General features: G+C 66.6%; 1 protein-coding gene across 3 annotated transcripts in view; it reads right to left on the bottom strand.

Moving 5' to 3' along the window:
• The window catches only part of DTX1 (deltex E3 ubiquitin ligase 1), a 40,397-nt gene that overhangs the window by 9,560 nt on the left and 13,051 nt on the right, over nucleotides 1–17,786 (bottom strand). For all 3 annotated transcript variants that reach the window (XM_075897927.1, XM_075897925.1, XM_075897926.1), the window contains exon 3: nucleotides 13,891–14,572. In XM_075897927.1, the coding sequence (XP_075754042.1) occupies nucleotides 13,891–14,572 (682 nt within the window). The remainder of the gene's footprint in view (nucleotides 1–13,890; nucleotides 14,573–17,786) is intronic.

The following is a 17,786-nucleotide window of genomic DNA, read 5'->3' as shown; positions in this document are numbered from 1 at the left end:
CCAGGGACAACAGGTCTCTTAAGTACCAGAGACCCACCTGGGAAGGAATCTAGGTGCCTGGCCACTGACCATGGGACTGTCTCCAGCTTGGAAGAGACCAGGGAGGGATATAAATAGGCCATGTGGCCAACTCCATCTTGGTGTTCAGCTCAGCTCTTGCTCCTAGAGGCAGCCTTGCAAGGAACCACGAGCCGGAAAGTACTGCGGACCCATCCTGACATAGGATGTAACCAGAAACTTTTAAACCAGCAGCTGTAACATCTCTGCCAGAGCCTGCGTCGAGAACTGGGAGATTCGGTGCATGTAACGTACTATCCTTTAACAGCCTCACTCTCAGGCTTTGCTTTCTTGTGGTAATAAACCTTTAGATGTTAGATGCTAAAGGATTGGCTCAGCATGGTTTGTGGGAAAGATCCAGAGTATAAATTGACCGGGGATCTGTGGCTGGTTTCGTGGGACTGGACAGAATCCGTTCGGGGTAGGTGGGATTGGGTTCTATATCCCCTCACCTGTGGGCAGGCCTGGGGCTGTTTGGGGCATGGAGAGAGCTGGGATGTCAGAGGGGTTTTGCTCATGAGGCTTCTGGCTGGCCAGGCTGGCAGCTGGAGCGCTCGGTGTGGCTGGTTTGTGGCCTGTTTGGGAAGGTCTCCAGTCTGGGGCTGTAAGGAGCCCTGAGTGTGAGCAATTCGCCCTGAGCAATGCCCAGACCCGGCCCGGTCCTGCTCCCCCAGGGCCAGGGCAGGCAAGAGGGCCGTAGCTGTACCTGGCGGGAGGACCCAGGGGGCGCAGGTAAAAGCCTGGCCCGTCCTGGCCCGGGGGGGCACCCGTCCCGGCCCGGGGGGGCACCCGTCCCATGGACTCGGTGCGCGTGGCCAGGAGCTCTCAGGCAGGACAGGGCGCAGCGCTAGGAGCAGAGTCCAGGAGACCTCTGGACTGGCTCAGGGCAGCGCCCCAGGGCTTGCCTCTGCCTGCCAAGCAGCCTTGTGCTCTCCACTGCAGCGGGGGCTGCAACGAAGCAGGGCCGGGGGGCCTTTGGCAGAATCAGCTGTCGCCGGCACCGCGGCCTGAGCGGGGCTGCTTTCCTGCCCGGGCACCGCTCCTGTCCCCTCCCCAGCGCGGCCTGAGCGGGGCTGCTTTCCTACCCGGGCACCGCTCCTGTCCCCTCCCCAGCACGGCCTGAGCGGGGCTGCTTTCCTACCCGGGCACCGCTCCTGTCCCCTCCCCAGCGCGGCCTGAGCGGGGCTGCTTTCCTACCCGGGCACCGCTCCTGTCCCCTCCCCAGCGCGGCCTGAGCGGGGCTGCTTTCCTACCCGGGCACCGCTCCTGTCCCCTCCCCAGCGCGGCCTGAGCGGGGCTGCTTTCCTACCCGGGCACCGCTCCTGTCCCCTCCCCAGCGCGGCCTGAGCGGGGCTGCTTTCCTACCCGGGCACCGCTCCTGTCCCCTCCCCAGCGCGGCCTGAGCGGGGCTGCTTTCCTACCCTGGCACCGCTCCTGTCCCTTCCCCAGCACGGCCTGAGCGGGGCTGCTTTCCTACCCGGGCACCGCTCCTGTCCCCTCCCCAGCGCGGCCTGAGCGGGGCTGCTTTCCTACCCGGGCACCGCTCCTGTCCCCTCCCCAGCGCGGCCTGAGCGGGGCTGCTTTCCTACCCTGGCACCGCTCCTGTCCCCTCCCCAGCGCGGCCTGAGCGGGGCTGCTTTCCTACCCAGGCACCGCTCCTGTCCCCTCCCCAGCGCGGCCTGAGCGGGGCTGCTTTCCTACCCGGGCACCGCTCCTGTCCCCTCCCCAGCGCGGCCTGAGCGGGGCTGCTTTCCTACCCGGGCACCGCTCCTGTCCCCTCCCCAGCGCGGCCTGAGCGGGGCTGCTTTCCTACCCGGGCACCGCTCCTGTCCCCTCCCCAGCACGGCCTGAGCGGGGCTGCTTTCCTACCCAGGCACCGCTCCTGTCCCTTCCCCAGCACGGCCTGAGCGGGGCTGCTTTCCTACCCTGGCACCGCTCCTGTCCCCTCCCCAGCGTGGCCTGAGCGGGGCTGCTTTCCTACCCGGGCACCGCTCCTGTCCCCTCCCCAGCGCGGCCTGAGCGGGGCTGCTTTCCTACCCGGGCACCGCTCCTGTCCCCTCCCCAGCGCGGCCTGAGCGGGGCTGCTTTCCTACCCTGGCACCGCTCCTGTCCCCTCCCCAGCGTGGCCTGAGCGGGGCTGCTTTCCTACCCTGGCACCGCTCCTGTCCCCTCCCCAGCGCGGCCTGAGCGGGGCTGCTTTCCTACCCGGGCACCGCTCCTGTCCCCTCCCCAGCATGGCCTGAGCGGGGCTGCTTTCCTACCCTGGCACCGCTCCTGTCCCCTCCCCAGCGCGGCCTGAGCGGGGCTGCTTTCCTACCCTGGCACCGCTCCTGTCCCCTCCCCAGCGCGGCCTGAGCGGGGCTGCTTTCCTACCCTGGCACCGCTCCTGTCCCCTCCCCAGCGTGGCCTGAGCGGGGCTGCTTTCCTACCCTGGCACCGCTCCTGTCCCCTCCCCAGCGCGGCCTGAGCGGGGCTGCTTTCCTACCCTGGCACCGCTCCTGTCCCCTCCCCAGCGCGGCCTGAGCGGGGCTGCTTTCCTACCCGGGCACCGCTCCTGTCCCCTCCCCAGCGCGGCCTGAGCGGGGCTGCTTTCCTACCCGGGCACCGCTCCTGTCCCCTCCCCAGCACGGCCTGAGCGGGGCTGCTTTCCTACCCGGGCACCGCTCCTGTCCCCTCCCCAGCGCGGCCTGAGCGGGGCTGCTTTCCTGCCCGGGCACCGCTCCTGTCCCCTCCCCAGCGCGGCCTGAGCGGGGCTGCTTTCCTACCCTGGCACCGCTCCTGTCCCCTCCCCAGCGCGGCCTGAGCGGGGCTGCTTTCCTACCCGGGCACCGCTCCTGTCCCCTCCCCAGCGCGGCCTGAGCGGGGCTGCTTTCCTACCCAGGCACCGCTCCTGTCCCTTCCCCAGCGCGGCCTGAGCGGGGCTGCTTTCCTACCCGGGCACCGCTCCTGTCCCCTCCCCAGCACGGCCTGAGCGGGGCTGCTTTCCTACCCGGGCACCGCTCCTGTCCCCTCCCCAGCGCGGCCTGAGCGGGGCTGCTTTCCTACCCGGGCACCGCTCCTGTCCCTTCCCCAGCGCGGCCTGAGCGGGGCTGCTTTCCTACCCTGGCACCGCTCCTGTCCCCTCCCCAGCGCGGCCTGAGCGGGGCTGCTTTCCTACCCGGGCACCGCTCCTGTCCCCTCCCCACCGCGGCCTGAGCGGGGCTGCTTTCCTACCCTGGCACCGCTCCTGTCCCCTCCCCAGCACGGCCTGAGCGGGGCTGCTTTCCTACCCGGGCACCGCTCCTGTCCCTTCCCCAGCACGGCCTGAGCGGGGCTGCTTTCCTACCCGGGCACCGCTCCTGTCCCTTCCCCAGCGCGGCCTGAGCGGGGCTGCTTTCCTACCCTGGCACCGCTCCTGTCCCCTCCCCAGCGTGGCCTGAGCGGGGCTGCTTTCCTACCCGGGCACCGCTCCTGTCCCTTCCCCAGCGCGGCCTGAGCGGGGCTGCTTTCCTACCCAGGCACCACTCCTGTCCCCTCCCCAGCACGGCCTGAGCGGGGCTGCTTTCCTACCCAGGCACCACTCCTGTCCCCTCCCCAGCGCGGCCTGAGCGGGGCTGCTTTCCTACCCAGGCACCACTCCTGTCCCCTCCCCAGCGTGGCCTGAGCGGGGCTGCTTTCCTACCCTGGCACCGCTCCTGTCCCCTCCCCAGCACGGCCTGAGCGGGGCTGCTTTCCTACCCAGGCACCACTCCTGTCCCCTCCCCAGCGTGGCCTGAGCGGGGCTGCTTTCCTACCCTGGCACCGCTCCTGTCCCCTCCCCAGCGCGGCCTGAGCGGGGCTGCTTTCCTACCCAGGCACCACTCCTGTCCCCTCCCCAGCGTGGCCTGAGCGGGGCTGCTTTCCTACCCTGGCACCGCTCCTGTCCCCTCCCCAGCACGGCCTGAGCGGGGCTGCTTTCCTACCCGGGCACCGCTCCTGTCCCCTCCCCAGCGCGGCCTGAGCGGGGCTGCTTTCCTACCCGGGCACCGCTCCTGTCCCCTCCCCAGCATGGCCTGAGCGGGGCTGCTTTCCTACCCAGGCACCACTCCTGTCCCCTCCCCAGCGTGGCCTGAGCGGGGCTGCTTTCCTACCCTGGCACCGCTCCTGTCCCCTCCCCAGCACGGCCTGAGCGGGGCTGCTTTCCTACCCGGGCACCGCTCCTGTCCCCTCCCCAGCGCGGCCTGAGCGGGGCTGCTTTCCTACCCAGGCACCGCTCCTGTCCCTTCCCCAGCGCGGCCTGAGCGGGGCTGCTTTCCTACCCTGGCACCGCTCCTGTCCCCTCCCCAGCACGGCCTGAGCGGGGCTGCTTTCCTACCCGGGCACCGCTCCTGTCCCCTCCCCAGCGCGGCCTGAGCGGGGCTGCTTTCCTACCCGGGCACCGCTCCTGTCCCCTCCCCAGCACGGCCTGAGCGGGGCTGCTTTCCTGCCCGGGCACCGCTCCTGTCCCCTCCCCAGCGCGGCCTGAGCGGGGCTGCTTTCCTACCCGGGCACCGCTCCTGTCCCCTCCCCAGCGCGGCCTGAGCGGGGCTGCTTTCCTACCCGGGCACCGCTCCTGTCCCCTCCCCAGCGCGGCCTGAGCGGGGCTGCTTTCCTACCCTGGCACCGCTCCTGTCCCCTCCCCAGCGCGGCCTGAGCGGGGCTGCTTTCCTACCCGGGCACCGCTCCTGTCCCCTCCCCAGCACGGCCTGAGCGGGGCTGCTTTCCTACCCGGGCACCGCTCCTGTCCCCTCCCCAGCGCGGCCTGAGCGGGGCTGCTTTCCTACCCGGGCACCGCTCCTGTCCCTCCCCAGCGCGGCCTGAGCGGGGCTGCTTTCCTACCCGGGCACCGCTCCTGTCCCTTCCCCAGCATGGCCTGAGCGGGGCTGCTTTCCTACCCGGGCACCGCTCCTGTCCCCTCCCCAGCGCGGCCTGAGCGGGGCTGCTTTCCTACCCGGGCACCGCTCCTGTCCCCTCCCCAGCGCGGCCTGAGCGGGGCTGCTTTCCTACCCGGGCACCGCTCCTGTCCCCTCCCCAGCGCGGCCTGAGCGGGGCTGCTTTCCTACCCTGGCACCGCTCCTGTCCCCTCCCCAGCGCGGCCTGAGCGGGGCTGCTTTCCTACCCGGGCACCGCTCCTGTCCCTTCCCCAGCGCGGCCTGAGCGGGGCTGCTTTCCTACCCTGGCACCGCTCCTGTCCCCTCCCCAGCACGGCCTGAGCGGGGCTGCTTTCCTACCCGGGCACCGCTCCTGTCCCCTCCCCAGCGTGGCCTGAGCGGGGCTGCTTTCCTACCCTGGCACCGCTCCTGTCCCCTCCCCAGCGCGGCCTGAGCGGGGCTGCTTTCCTACCCGGGCACCGCTCCTGTCCCCTCCCCAGCGCGGCCTGAGCGGGGCTGCTTTCCTACCCTGGCACCGCTCCTGTCCCCTCCCCAGCGCGGCCTGAGCGGGGCTGCTTTCCTACCCGGGCACCACTCCTGTCCCCTCCCCAGCGCGGCCTGAGCGGGGCTGCTTTCCTACCCGGGCACCGCTCCTGTCCCCTCCCCAGCGCGGCCTGAGCGGGGCTGCTTTCCTACCCGGGCACCGCTCCTGTCCCCTCCCCAGCACGGCCTGAGCGGGGCTGCTTTCCTACCTGGGCACCGCTCCTGTCCCTTCCCCAGCATGGCCTGAGCGGGGCTGCTTTCCTACCCGGGCACCGCTCCTGTCCCTTCCCCAGCACGGCCTGAGCGGGGCTGCTTTCCTACCCAGGCACCGCTCCTGTCCCCTCCCCAGCGCGGCCTGAGCGGGGCTGCTTTCCTACCCGGGCACCGCTCCTGTCCCCTCCCCAGCACGGCCTGAGCGGGGCTGCTTTCCTACCTGGGCACCGCTCCTGTCCCTTCCCCAGCACGGCCTGAGCGGGGCTGCTTTCCTACCCGGGCACCGCTCCTGTCCCCTCCCCAGCGCGGCCTGAGCGGGGCTGCTTTCCTACCCTGGCACCGCTCCTGTCCCCTCCCCAGCGCGGCCTGAGCGGGGCTGCTTTCCTACCCTGGCACCGCTCCTGTCCCCTCCCCAGCGCGGCCTGAGCGGGGCTGCTTTCCTACCCGGGCACCGCTCCTGTCCCTTCCCCAGCATGGCCTGAGCGGGGCTGCTTTCCTACCCAGGCACCGCTCCTGTCCCCTCCCCAGCGCGGCCTGAGCGGGGCTGCTTTCCTACCCGGGCACCGCTCCTGTCCCCTCCCCAGCACGGCCTGAGCGGGGCTGCTTTCCTACCCGGGCACCGCTCCTGTCCCCTCCCCAGCGCGGCCTGAGCGGGGCTGCTTTCCTACCCGGGCACCGCTCCTGTCCCCTCCCCAGCGCGGCCTGAGCGGGGCTGCTTTCCTACCTGGCACCGCTCCTGTCCCTTCCCCAGCGCGGCCTGAGCGGGGCTGCTTTCCTACCCTGGCACCGCTCCTGTCCCCTCCCCAGCGCGGCCTGAGCGGGGCTGCTTTCCTACCCGGGCACCGCTCCTGTCCCCTCCCCAGCGCGGCCTGAGCGGGGCTGCTTTCCTACCCTGGCACCGCTCCTGTCCCTTCCCCAGCACGGCCTGAGCGGGGCTGCTTTCCTACCCGGGCACCGCTCCTGTCCCTTCCCCAGCATGGCCTGAGCGGGGCTGCTTTCCTACCCTGGCACCGCTCCTGTCCCCTCCCCAGCGCGGCCTGAGCGGGGCTGCTTTCCTACCCTGGCACCGCTCCTGTCCCCTCCCCAGCGCGGCCTGAGCGGGGCTGCTTTCCTACCCGGGCACCGCTCCTGTCCCCTCCCCAGCGCGGCCTGAGCGGGGCTGCTTTCCTACCCGGGCACCGCTCCTGTCCCCTCCCCAGCACGGCCTGAGCGGGGCTGCTTTCCTACCCGGGCACCGCTCCTGTCCCCTCCCCAGCGCGGCCTGAGCGGGGCTGCTTTCCTACCCGGGCACCGCTCCTGTCCCCTCCCCAGCACGGCCTGAGCGGGGCTGCTTTCCTACCCGGGCACCGCTCCTGTCCCCTCCCCAGCGCGGCCTGAGCGGGGCTGCTTTCCTACCCTGGCACCGCTCCTGTCCCCTCCCCAGCGCGGCCTGAGCGGGGCTGCTTTCCTACCCGGGCACCGCTCCTGTCCCCTCCCCAGCGCGGCCTGAGCGGGGCTGCTTTCCTGCTCGGGTGTGACGTAGTGGGGGTACCTGGCTGGTTTCTATGCTGCTGGCTCTGGGGGAACCCCCACTGGCTGCCGTGGGTACCACGACCCAGCAAAACAGGATGAGTCACTATGCAAACCAGTGGCCAGACACCCCCCATGGAGAGGAACAAAGGAAGGTGGAATGCTGCCTCGCTGGAAGGCAAGGTATAAGGAGCTGGGGAGGGGGCTGGGACTCCCCTAGCTAAAAGGGGGGGCACTGAGGCCTCTTAGCCCCAGTTCCTGTAACCAGATTACATCGGTGCTGCGCTGTGCTGGAGGAGCAATAAACCACCCTCAATTCCACTGGCTGGTGCAGTCTGTTTGTGCCATTTCGGGGTGCAGGAGACGGGGAACCCCCAACGCGCCGTCACACTGGTGTCAGGGGTGGGATGCACTGCACCCCGTGGATGAAGCTCCCAGCGGCAAGCGACAAGGCGCAGTAGAAGCAAGAGCCCTGGAGCCAGGCGTGCTGGAGACAGAGCGAAGCGGTTCCTGGGAATCGTGGGGCGCTGCAGCACTAGACTGGTGAGTCTGCACCGAGGGGCCCAGCGGGCAGATGGCCTACACCCGACTCTTGAAGGCAGAGCTGGTGGGGCTGTGCAGAGAGAGGGGCTTGCCTGTGCAGAAAGCAACCAAGGCCCAGCTGATTGCCCAGCTGGAAGATAATGACCAGCCACAGGGCCAGGATCTTGTCCCCAGGGGAAGCAGCCAGACCCCCTGAGAGTGTGTCAGGCTCAGAGAGGGGGAGGAGCGCTGGAACCCAACGGAGAGATGAGACAGCGTCTCCCGGGAGGCCTGCAAGCCGTAGCCCATCTAGGGCAGGGGCCAGCCCAGCGGAGCTGCGGCGGCTGGAGATCCAGCTGCGGATCAGGGAATTGGAAGTAGAGGACCGAGAGAAGGACCGCCAGGACCGAGAGAGGGAGCGCCAAGATCGAGAGAAGGAGCGCCAAGATCGAGAGAGGCAGCGGCAGCATGAGCTGGCCATGGCAGAGCGGAGAACCGGCGGGGCACCGGCTGCGCCAAGTGTGGATGGGCCCCAGGGTCCCAGGACTGCCAGACGCTTGGAGAGGCTCGTGGTGGCCCAACTGAAGGACATGGGTGACATAGACGGGTTCCTCAGCTCCTTTGAGAGGGCCTGTGGACTGCAACGGGTTCCCCCAGCTGACTGGCTGCAGGAGCTCATCCCCGCACTGAACCAGGAGGCGGCCGGAGTGCTCAGTCAGCTGGAGGACCTACAGCCAGGGGATTACAACCGAGTCAAGGAGGCCCTGCTGCACAAGTTCGGGCTGACCCCCGAGATGTACAGGAAGAAGTTCCGGGGGGTACAGAAAGGGCCACGGGAGACCTATGTGGACCTGGCCTCCCGCCTGGCGCAATACTGCCGCAAGTGGGTGTCTGGAGTCGGAGCCCAGACCGCAGAGGAGCTGCTCAAGCTGGTCATGATGGAGCAGTTCTATGAAGCGTGCCCACCCAAACTGAGGCTGTGGCTCAAGGACCGGAGACCAGAGAACCCCCAGGAGGCCGGGAGACTGGCGGATGAGTTCACGGAGAGCCGGTCCGGGTGTGAACGGGAGTCCCGGAGAGAGAGGGAACCGCGCAGAGACCGGATCTCGGCTGAGCGACGGAGGGAGTCAACTACGGGGCGAGACCAAGGAACAGGTCGTCTGCGCCCCAGAGAACCAGCCAGGGCCTGGACAGAGACAGCCCAAAGCCTAACTTGCCATCGCTGTGGGCAAAAAGGCCACAAGAGGGCTCAGTGCACCAGGTCCCAGGACCGGGGACTTTCCAGGGTTAACTGGCTGGGGCGGGGGGAAGGGCAGGCTGCCCCAGAGGCAGGGGCTGGCAGGCAAACCTCAGCTCAGAGAGAGGGGAAGGATGCTCAGTGCACCTCCCCTGGGAGGTCTGATTCTCAGGAGGCGGATTTCTCCGTGTACCGGGTGGGGGCAGGACGGCCCCTGCGGAGCGAGTGCCTCATACCCCTGGAGGTGGATGGTAGGAAGGTGACGGGCTTCTGGGACACGGGGGCGGAGGTGACTCTGGCCCGATCCGACATAGTGGCCCCGGAGCGGATACTGCCCCACGCGCAGCTGACCCTGAAGGGCATAGATGGGTCCCCGTTTAAGGTGCCTGTAGCCAGGGTGCATCTGAAATGGGGGGCCAAGGAGGGCCTCAAGGAAGTGGGGGTGCACCCGCACTTGCCCACCGAGGTGCTGATGGGGAATGACCTAGAGGAGTGGCCCCATGAATCCCAGCGGGCTCTAGTCACTACCTGGAGCCAGAGCCAGCGGGGGGCTGACAACGTGGGTCCAGGGAAGGACTCCTGGCAGCATCCTCAGGGTCCCATCCCAGTGGACACGGGGTCCAGCCGGGCTGGGACTCCGGACCTAGGCAAAGGTGGGGAACAGGTCCCGATCCCTGCCTCAGCAGCTGAATTCCAGGCTGAGGTGCAGGCAGACCCCTCCTTGCAGAGGCTGAGGGACCAGGCTGGCCTCCGTGCAGCTCAGCCCCGGGGGAGAGGTGGCCAGGAGAGATTCCTGCGGGGGCGTGGGCTCCTGTTCCGTGAGTGGCTCCCCCCCAGGAAGGCGAGGGCATGGAGGGTCCAGCGGCAGCTGGTCGTCCCCCGAAAGTATCGCCTCAAGCTGCTGTATTTGGCCCACGATGTCCCCGTTGGGGGCCACCGGGGGATCCGGAGCACCCGGCTGAAGCTGCTCCAGCACTTCTATTGGCCGGGAATCTTTACAGCCGTGCAGCGGTACTGCCGGTCCTGTGACTCCTGCCAGAGGGGCGGGAAGGCCCAAGACAGGAGGAAAGCGGCTTGGGGGTCTCTACCCCAGATAGACCCTCTGGGCTTGCTGAGAGAGTTATGGGAGGGGAAGGCCTCCCTGGATGGAGCTTCGGGGGTGGAAGCCGCCCTGGCTGTCCAGAGAAGGCTCACTGGGCTCATGGCCCCGGCCCGAGAGACCCTGGCCAGAGATCAAGGCCAGCGGAGGGGTGGGTGTGACCCCCGAGGACAGGCCTGCGCCAGTCGCCCTGGAGCAGGGCGGCGAGTGGACAGAGGGAAGCCAGCTCATGTGGGGCCTTGCCACGGCCGGCCTGAGTCAAGGGGAGCACCCATGTCCCCAGGGCGGGTTCCCACGCAGAGGACCCGAACTTCCCTAGGTCACGAGCGGAGTGACCCTGCTCAGTTCGCTCTCGGAGGGGGGAGAACTGTGACGTAGTGGGGGTACTTGCTGGGCTGTGGTGACCCCTGCTGTCTGGAGCAAGACCCAGCAGGGAAAACCTCGCTAGGCAGAGGTAATGCCAAACTGGTTGAACCAGTGGCCAGACACCCCCCATGGAGAGGAACAAAGGAAGGTGGATGCTGCCCTGACTGCGGGGGCAGGGCTGCAAGGGAATTTAGTTAGTTACTGTGGGAGAGCATGGAGGAGAGCCTAGGAGAAGGGGCTGGAGTTTAGGGGCCCAGTCTCCCCCATCTCAAGGGGGCCTGAGGCATCCTAGCCCAGCTCTGTGGCCAGACTACATCTGTGCTGTGCTGTATCCTGGAGAGGCAATAAACTCCCTCTATTCCACCGGCTGGTGAAGTCTGTTTGTGCCATTTCAGGGTGCAGGAGACGGGGAACCCCCAACGCGCCGTCACAGCCCCGGCCCGAGAGACCCTGGCCAGAGATCAAGGCCAGCGGAAGGGTGGGTGTGACCCCCGAGGACAGGCCTGCGTCAGTCGCCCTGGAGCGGGGCGGCGCGTGGACAGAGGGAAGCCAGCTCATGTGGGGCCTCGCCACGGCCGGCCTGAGTCAAGGGGAGCACCCATGTCCCCAGGGCGGGTTCCCATGCAGAGGACCCGAACTTCCCTAGGTCACGAGCGGAGTGACCCTGCTCAGTTCGCTCTCGGAGGGGGGAGAACTGTGACGTAGTGGGGGGTACTTGCTGGGCTGTGGTGACCCCTGCTGTCTGGAGCAAGACCCAGCAGGGAAAACCTCACTATGCAAAGGTAATGCCAAACTTGTTGAACCAGTGGCCAGACACCCCCCATGGAGAGGAACAAAGGAAGGTGGATGCTGCCCTGACTGGGGGGCAGGGCTGGAAGGGAATTGAGTTAGTTCCTCGCTGGAAGGCAAGGTATAAGGAGCTGGGGAGGGGGCTGGGACTCCCCTATCTCAAGGGGGGGCACCGAGGCCTCTTAGCCCCAGTTCCTGTAACCAGATTACATCTGTGCTGCGCTGGGCTGGAGGAGCAATAAACCACCCTCAATTCCACTGGCTGGTGCAGTCTGTTTGAGCCATTTCGGGGTGCAGGAGACGGGGAACCCCCAACGCGCCGTCACACCTGGGCCCTGGGACTCAGGGAAGAGAGAGAGAACAATGGCCAGGGTAGGTTGTGTGGTGTGTGTGTGAGAGAACAATGGCCAGGGTAGGGCTGTGTGGTGTGCGTGTGTGTGAGAGAACAATGCCCAGGGTAGGTTGTGTGGTGTGTGTGTGAGAGAGAACAATGGCCAGGGTAGGTTGTGTGGTGTGCGTGTGTGTGAGAGAACAATGCCCAGGGTAGGTTGTGCGGTGTGCGTGTGTGAGAGAACAATGCCCAGGGTAGGTTGTGTGGTGTGTGTGTGAGAGAGAGAACAATGGCCAGGGTAGGGCTGTGTGGTGTGCGTGTGTGTGAGAGAACAATGGCCAGGGTAGGTTGTGCGGTGTGCGTGTGTGAGAGAACAATGCCCAGGGTAGGTTGTGTGGTGTGTGTGTGAGAGAGAGAACAATGGCCAGGGTAGGTTGTGTGGTGTGCGTGTGTGTGAGAGAACAATGCCCAGGGTAGGTTGTGCGGTGTGCGTGTGTGAGAGAACAATGGCCAGGGTAGGTTGTGCGGTGTGCGTGTGTGTGAGAGAACAATGCCCAGGGTAGGTTGTGCGGTGTGCGTGTGTGAGAGAACAATGCCCAGGGTAGGTTGTGTGGTGTGCGTGTGTGTGAGAGAACAATGCCCAGGGTAGGTTGTGTGGTGTGCGTGTGTGTGAGAGAACAATGCCCAGGGTAGGTTGTGCGGTGTGCGTGTGTGAGAGAACAATGCCCAGGATAGGTTGTGCGGTGTGCGTGTGTGAGAGAACAATGGCCAGGGTAGGTTGTGCGGTGTGCGTGTGTGAGAGAACAATGGCCAGGGTAGGTTGTGCGGTGTGCGTGTGTGAGAGAACAATGCCCAGGGTAGGTTGTGTGGTGTGCGTGTGTGTGAGAGAACAATGGCCAGGGTAGGTTGTGTGGTGTGCGTGTGTGAGAGAACAATGGCCAGGGTAGGTTGTGCGGTGTGCGTGTGTGAGAGAACAATGCCCAGGGTAGGTTGTGCGGTGTGCGTGTGTGAGAGAGAGAACAATGGCCAGGGTAGGTTGTGCGGTGTGCGTGTGTGAGAGAGAGAACAATGGCCAGGGTAGGTTGTGCGGTGTGCGTGTGTGAGAGAGAGAACAATGGCCAGGGTAGGTTGTGCGGTGTGCGTGTGTGAGAGAACAATGCCCAGGATAGGGCTGTGTGATGTGAGCTGAGAGTGTAGCTCAGTGTGTAGGTGTCTGCATACCCCGATGAGATCTCCACAAGTACCCATCTGGGCTGTGGGCCTGCTGTCTGGACGTGCACACGTGCACGGGGGCGGGAGTGAGACCCCAGCAGCGTGTGCACACATGCACAAGGGCGAGTGCTCGTGAGATCCCCAGCAGTGTAGCTACACACACAGCCGTCTGCGAGAGAGCCCCAAAGTGCGCACCTACCTGGAAGCCGGGGCTCTGACCCCTCCCTGGTGACTAACCTCTGGCGCGCGGGGGGCTCGTGGCCAGCCGGCCGTGCTATCTCGGAGACAGCTCTGTCCCGGGCCTCCATTGACAAGCCCCGCTGCAAAGGTGCTCCGGAGCCGGGGCGGCTGGGCAGCTGCCGGAGGGGCCGAGCCAGAGGGCAGTGCTTTTTCTCACGTCGGCGCTCGAGCGCGTGGGCGGACCGGGGCCCGCAGACAGGGCGCGATGTGAGCACGCAGCCCTCCCAGCTAACCGCAGCCCAGCAGCCGCTGTGCACCACTTCCTGCACGGCACAGCAGCTGGGCCCAGGCGCGGGGCAGCGAGAGAGAGCAAGAGGAGAACTTCAGTAGCCTCACGCCCTGAGAGGGGCGGGGACCATGGCAAGAGAGGCCTGTGCAAGCCCTGGGGCAGGCGGGATGCCGGCAGCTGCAGCTGGAGGCGAGCCTGGCGGCGTGAGGAGCAGCCCGGGGGAAGGTGGGGGGTGGGGAAGGGCTGTAAAGCTGCCTGGCGGGGGCCAGCAATCACTGCAGAGACAGAGCTGGCCGGCCCAGAGGCACCGAGGGGCAGTGCCAAGCCGTCAGGCTGAAGGACGGGGGTCCCGGAGCAGTGACGTCACAGCAGCACAGGGCTCCAGCCAGGTCGTTGTGGCTCCGGGATGCAACCTAGCTGGGCCTTGGCTAGCCAAGCCACAGTCCCCGCCCCTCCGCCTAGGGCCTCTTGCCTGCTGGCGCTATGCGGCCCCTACTCTGCCATCCTGGGGGCACAGGGAGGCGTGAGCCCCTCCGAGCAGGGGACGGAGGAGTCCCAGCCTCCAGCCTGTGCGCCAGAGGAAAGCGGGGCAGGCGATGCCAAGCGGGTGCTGCCATGGGCACTATGCTCGGGGGCACTGGCCTGTCCCGTAACGCGAGAGGGGCGGGTCCTTACCCTGCTGGGATGGAGGCCCTGGCGCTGAGCATCGTGACGCGCTGCACGCCAGGCCTGTTCAAGTTGTTCTGTCCGGGGAGCTGGGTGCCAGTGGGAGCGCTCTGGCTCCGGGAGAAGGTGGCCACCTGGGTGCTGCTAGGGGACCGGACCTGCTCCGTCTTAGCTGTGCCCCCAGCCGGTACGGTGCCCGCGGACCACAGCGCTGTCCCGCTGAAAGTGTTGCTCTGCCTGACGGCCAGCGTCCCGTTGCTGCTGCCCGCATGCACCTTCCTCCGCTGCGAGGCCAGGATGGCGTTGGAGGCTGCCCGGGTGCTGCTGACCAGCAGGCACTGCTGGCAGGAGCAGGGCTGGCCGGAGCTGGTGCCCACGGGCCAGGACTGGGACTTGGGGATGGAGCCCATGGTGAGCGGGTACGCCAGGTCCATGCGGCGCCGGAGCCGGCGCTTCCGCTGCGTCTGCCGGTTCATCTGCGACATGCTGTTGAAGTAGATCAGGTAGCAGAAGCCCAGCGAGGAGAGGTCCAGCCACGGGTGCTGCTTCTCATAGGCATTCTGGATGGTGATGCAAATGTCCATGTCGTAGGGGGTCCAGGAGCCGTTGTCGTTCTCCCACTCCCACACGACCCCCTTCCCAGGGGCCGAGGAGGGGTCATAGAAGTTCCTCCTGACTGGACGCATGGTCCCTGGGGAGAGAAGAGCACAGAAGGGGCGGTGAGTCCCGGCGCGGGGCGCTCTGCACGCGAGACAGGCGCTCACACACTGCGATGGTGCGTGCCGCCCCCAGGCCTCGGCAGATGCCCTGAGTGCAGCAATGCCAGCTGACACCTCTCGAGACTGGCTGAGCTGGAGAGGCCACCGCGGCCACCGGGACTCGGCTAGCGACCGGGGCAGGTTCCCTGTCCAGCCGCCGGAGGCCCTGCCACATTGCGATCCGCAGGGCTCTGCCGCCAGTCCCAGTTCCAACGCCCTTAGCACGCTGTGCGTGGTCACAGTGCTTGGCTGGATGCCTTCTCCCACCCTCACCCTCCTCTGGCAGCTGGCTCCCAGGCGCAGTGGAAGAGGACGGCTCGCAGACACAGCCTGCGTGGGACCCCAGGGCTGGAAAGGGTCAGCTCGTGCAAATCCACTGGAGCTGGCTGGACCCTTGGGCCTCCTGCCCTGCTCACTGCCACTGGCTAACCTGCAACCTGGTGCACCTGCTGCTCAGGGGCCTGTTGCTTTGCCCTTGGCTCCAGCACTGCCCTGGGAGGGGTTAGCATGCAGCCTCGCCATTCCTGGGGGACCAGGCACGCGCCAACGCTCCCAGCTCCTAGTGCAGCCCGGATACGCCTGCACCGTCCCTGCAGAGCCTGCTCCAGGCCAGGCCTCGGGGGCACGGGGCCCCTCCTGATGCTCCACCCGGCAGGCAGGCAGCATGGAGGAAGAGGCGGCCTGCCTTGAGAGCAGGAGTGGCTAGATGGTGACAAGGACACTGCCGGGGAGGACCTGGGAGGAAAATGAAGCTCAGTGGCAGGCGGATGGGGAGAGGCCAGGGCAGGGGAGGGCGAAGCTGGGAGAAGGGATCTGTGGAGGGAGCCGGGCTCAGAGCCTTTCTTCCCACACCGCATGCGAGTCCCGTCCTTTGAGCTGGCCAGCTTCAGCATTTACAGAGCACCGGTCCGAGTGCAGCGGGCAAGCCGGGGAGCCAGCAACAGCGCCAGCAGAGAAGTGAAGACCGTCCCACCAGAGCCGCCGGGAAATGCAGCAAGCCAAGCAAGCCAGATCACAGGCTGCCCAGAAAGCTGCTCTCCCCAGCCCCCGTGCTGAGACTTACAACTCAGGAGGCCCCCTGCAACCGGCTTGGCAGGGGAGCTCCACTCACGGAAGCTCCGCAGCTCTCCTGAGCTCACAGGCCGAGATCCTGCTGCGCGAAGGGGGAAGGCCAGAGACTAGGGGTGCCCGCAAGAACACCCTCATGGCGCCAGGGCCCTCCTCTGCCCTGCCTCCCTCTGTGACCTGCGGCAAGGCAAGCAGGCCCAGAGCCGCACAGCGGCCGCTCCAGGGACAAGACACGGGCAGTCATGCCTTGTGGTCAGAGCAGGTGTCAGGGCTGGGAAACGACAGAGGGTCAGGACGAGACTCACATGCCGGGGCCAAGGGTCAAGCCAGAGTCTGAGCCAGGCACCAGGGCCAGGAGGCAGGGAGAAAGTTACAGCCACGGCTGGGACAGGGCAAGAACCGAAGAACATGGGAGCGGCCAGACTGGGTCAGCCCAGGGCCCCAGAGGGAGGGAACAGAACAGGGACCCAGCCAGTGATCCCGCCCCCGTCGCCCCTCCCCAGCCCGGCTACTCGCCACTGTCCTCCATGAACTGAGCTAGCTAACCCAGCAGCAGGCAAATGCTTGGTGCAGCCACTGAACTGCGGCTGCTCTGCCGTCTCCTCCCGCCAGCCAGGGAGTGCGCCCTGCTGCAGGCCGGCTGCACTTGGCTGGGGCTGACTAGAGAACTAGGAGAACTAGGCCTTGGTCTCCCGGCCTCAGGTCGCACACAAGGGAATGTCTGACTGGACAGTGACAGGAGACTGCCAAACTGCGCCAATGCGCCTTCTCAGCTTGGAAAAGAGGAGCCAAGGGGGACAGGGGAGAGGGCTGTAAAATCGTGAGTGGTGACGAAAAGTGAAGAAGGAAAAGTTCTGGACTTGTTCCCAGCATGTCAGAATGAGGGGACAATGAAAATGAAGAGGCAGCAGGTTTCAAACAAACCAAAGGACGTTTTTCTTTGCACCAGTCACAGTCAACCTGTGGAACTCCTCGCCGGAGGATGTGCTGAAGGCCAGGACTTTACCAGGGTTAAACAAAGCTAGATAGATGCATGGCGGTTCGGTCCATCAATGGCTAGTAGCCAGGATGGGTAGGAACGGTGTCAAAGGCTGGAAATGGGTGACGGGATGGATCACTTGCTGGTTCACTCCCTCTGGGGCACGTGGCACTGGCATCTGTGGGCAGAGAGGACTCTGGGCGGGACGGACCTTTGGCCTTTCCTCTTTTCTCCAGGACTTGGGCTAAACCCACCCAAGTCCCTCCCCGGGGAAGCCCTGGAACAGTCACAGCTCTGGTTCAGCACCAGCTTGCAGCCCAGCAGTGACGGGCACAGCCAGCGCCAGCCTCCGAACAAGCCGATTCCCTGACACGCTGTCACACTGCGTGTCAACCCTCTGCTTGGCCACGGTAGCTGCAACTTTGGCAACGTGCTTGCCTTTAAACGGAAGCGTCAGCATGTTTGGAAACAATAGCACAAATCTGCTCTGTAAGCAAATGTATTGCAAATAAAGCCACCTCGCCCCCAGGGCCTGGGGCCTGTGAAATGGCGCTGCTTTCTCCCGGGGTGCCCGCGAGCACTGGGGCATGCGGAGTCACCTGGCCGCCGCTGGAGGCGGGGTGCCCTGGACCCCTGGACAGCCCTTGGGGAAAGGTGGAGCAGCCTCGGGGTTCCGGGGCTGCCGGAAGACAGGCCCTACGTGGCCAATGCTGTGGCTGGAGCAGGCCCCGGCCCCCTTCCTTCGCACGTGGCAGTGGCACGGCAGGCCAGGTGCGGCTCAGCATGTCAGTTGCCACGGAGAAGGCGGCCGCAGCGCTGCCGTGATGGCCCGTGCACCTGCCTGTGCCGGAGGCCGGCGCTGCAGCTGTGAGAGGGAGAGCCCGTGTGTGCAGTCAATAACCACGTCTGAGCGCAGCGCGAGCTCTGCATCCCTCCCTGGAGACTCATGAAGCTAAACAGCCGTACATTAGTGGTTGCTGAGGCTGGCCTGGCTGTCAGTCCAGCTCCCTGCCCTGCCCTGCCCTGCCCTGCCCTGCCGAACGACTGCAGCAGCTCGAGCTGGGACTCCCAGCCAGCACAGGAACCCTGGGCTCCGGGGC

This window comes from Pelodiscus sinensis, chromosome 15 (assembly GCF_049634645.1).
Source record: "Pelodiscus sinensis isolate JC-2024 chromosome 15, ASM4963464v1, whole genome shotgun sequence".
Classification (NCBI taxonomy): Eukaryota; Metazoa; Chordata; order Testudines; family Trionychidae; genus Pelodiscus; species Pelodiscus sinensis.
The sequence above is the reverse complement of the archived record's forward strand: the minus strand, read 5'-3'. Positions and strand labels throughout refer to the sequence as shown.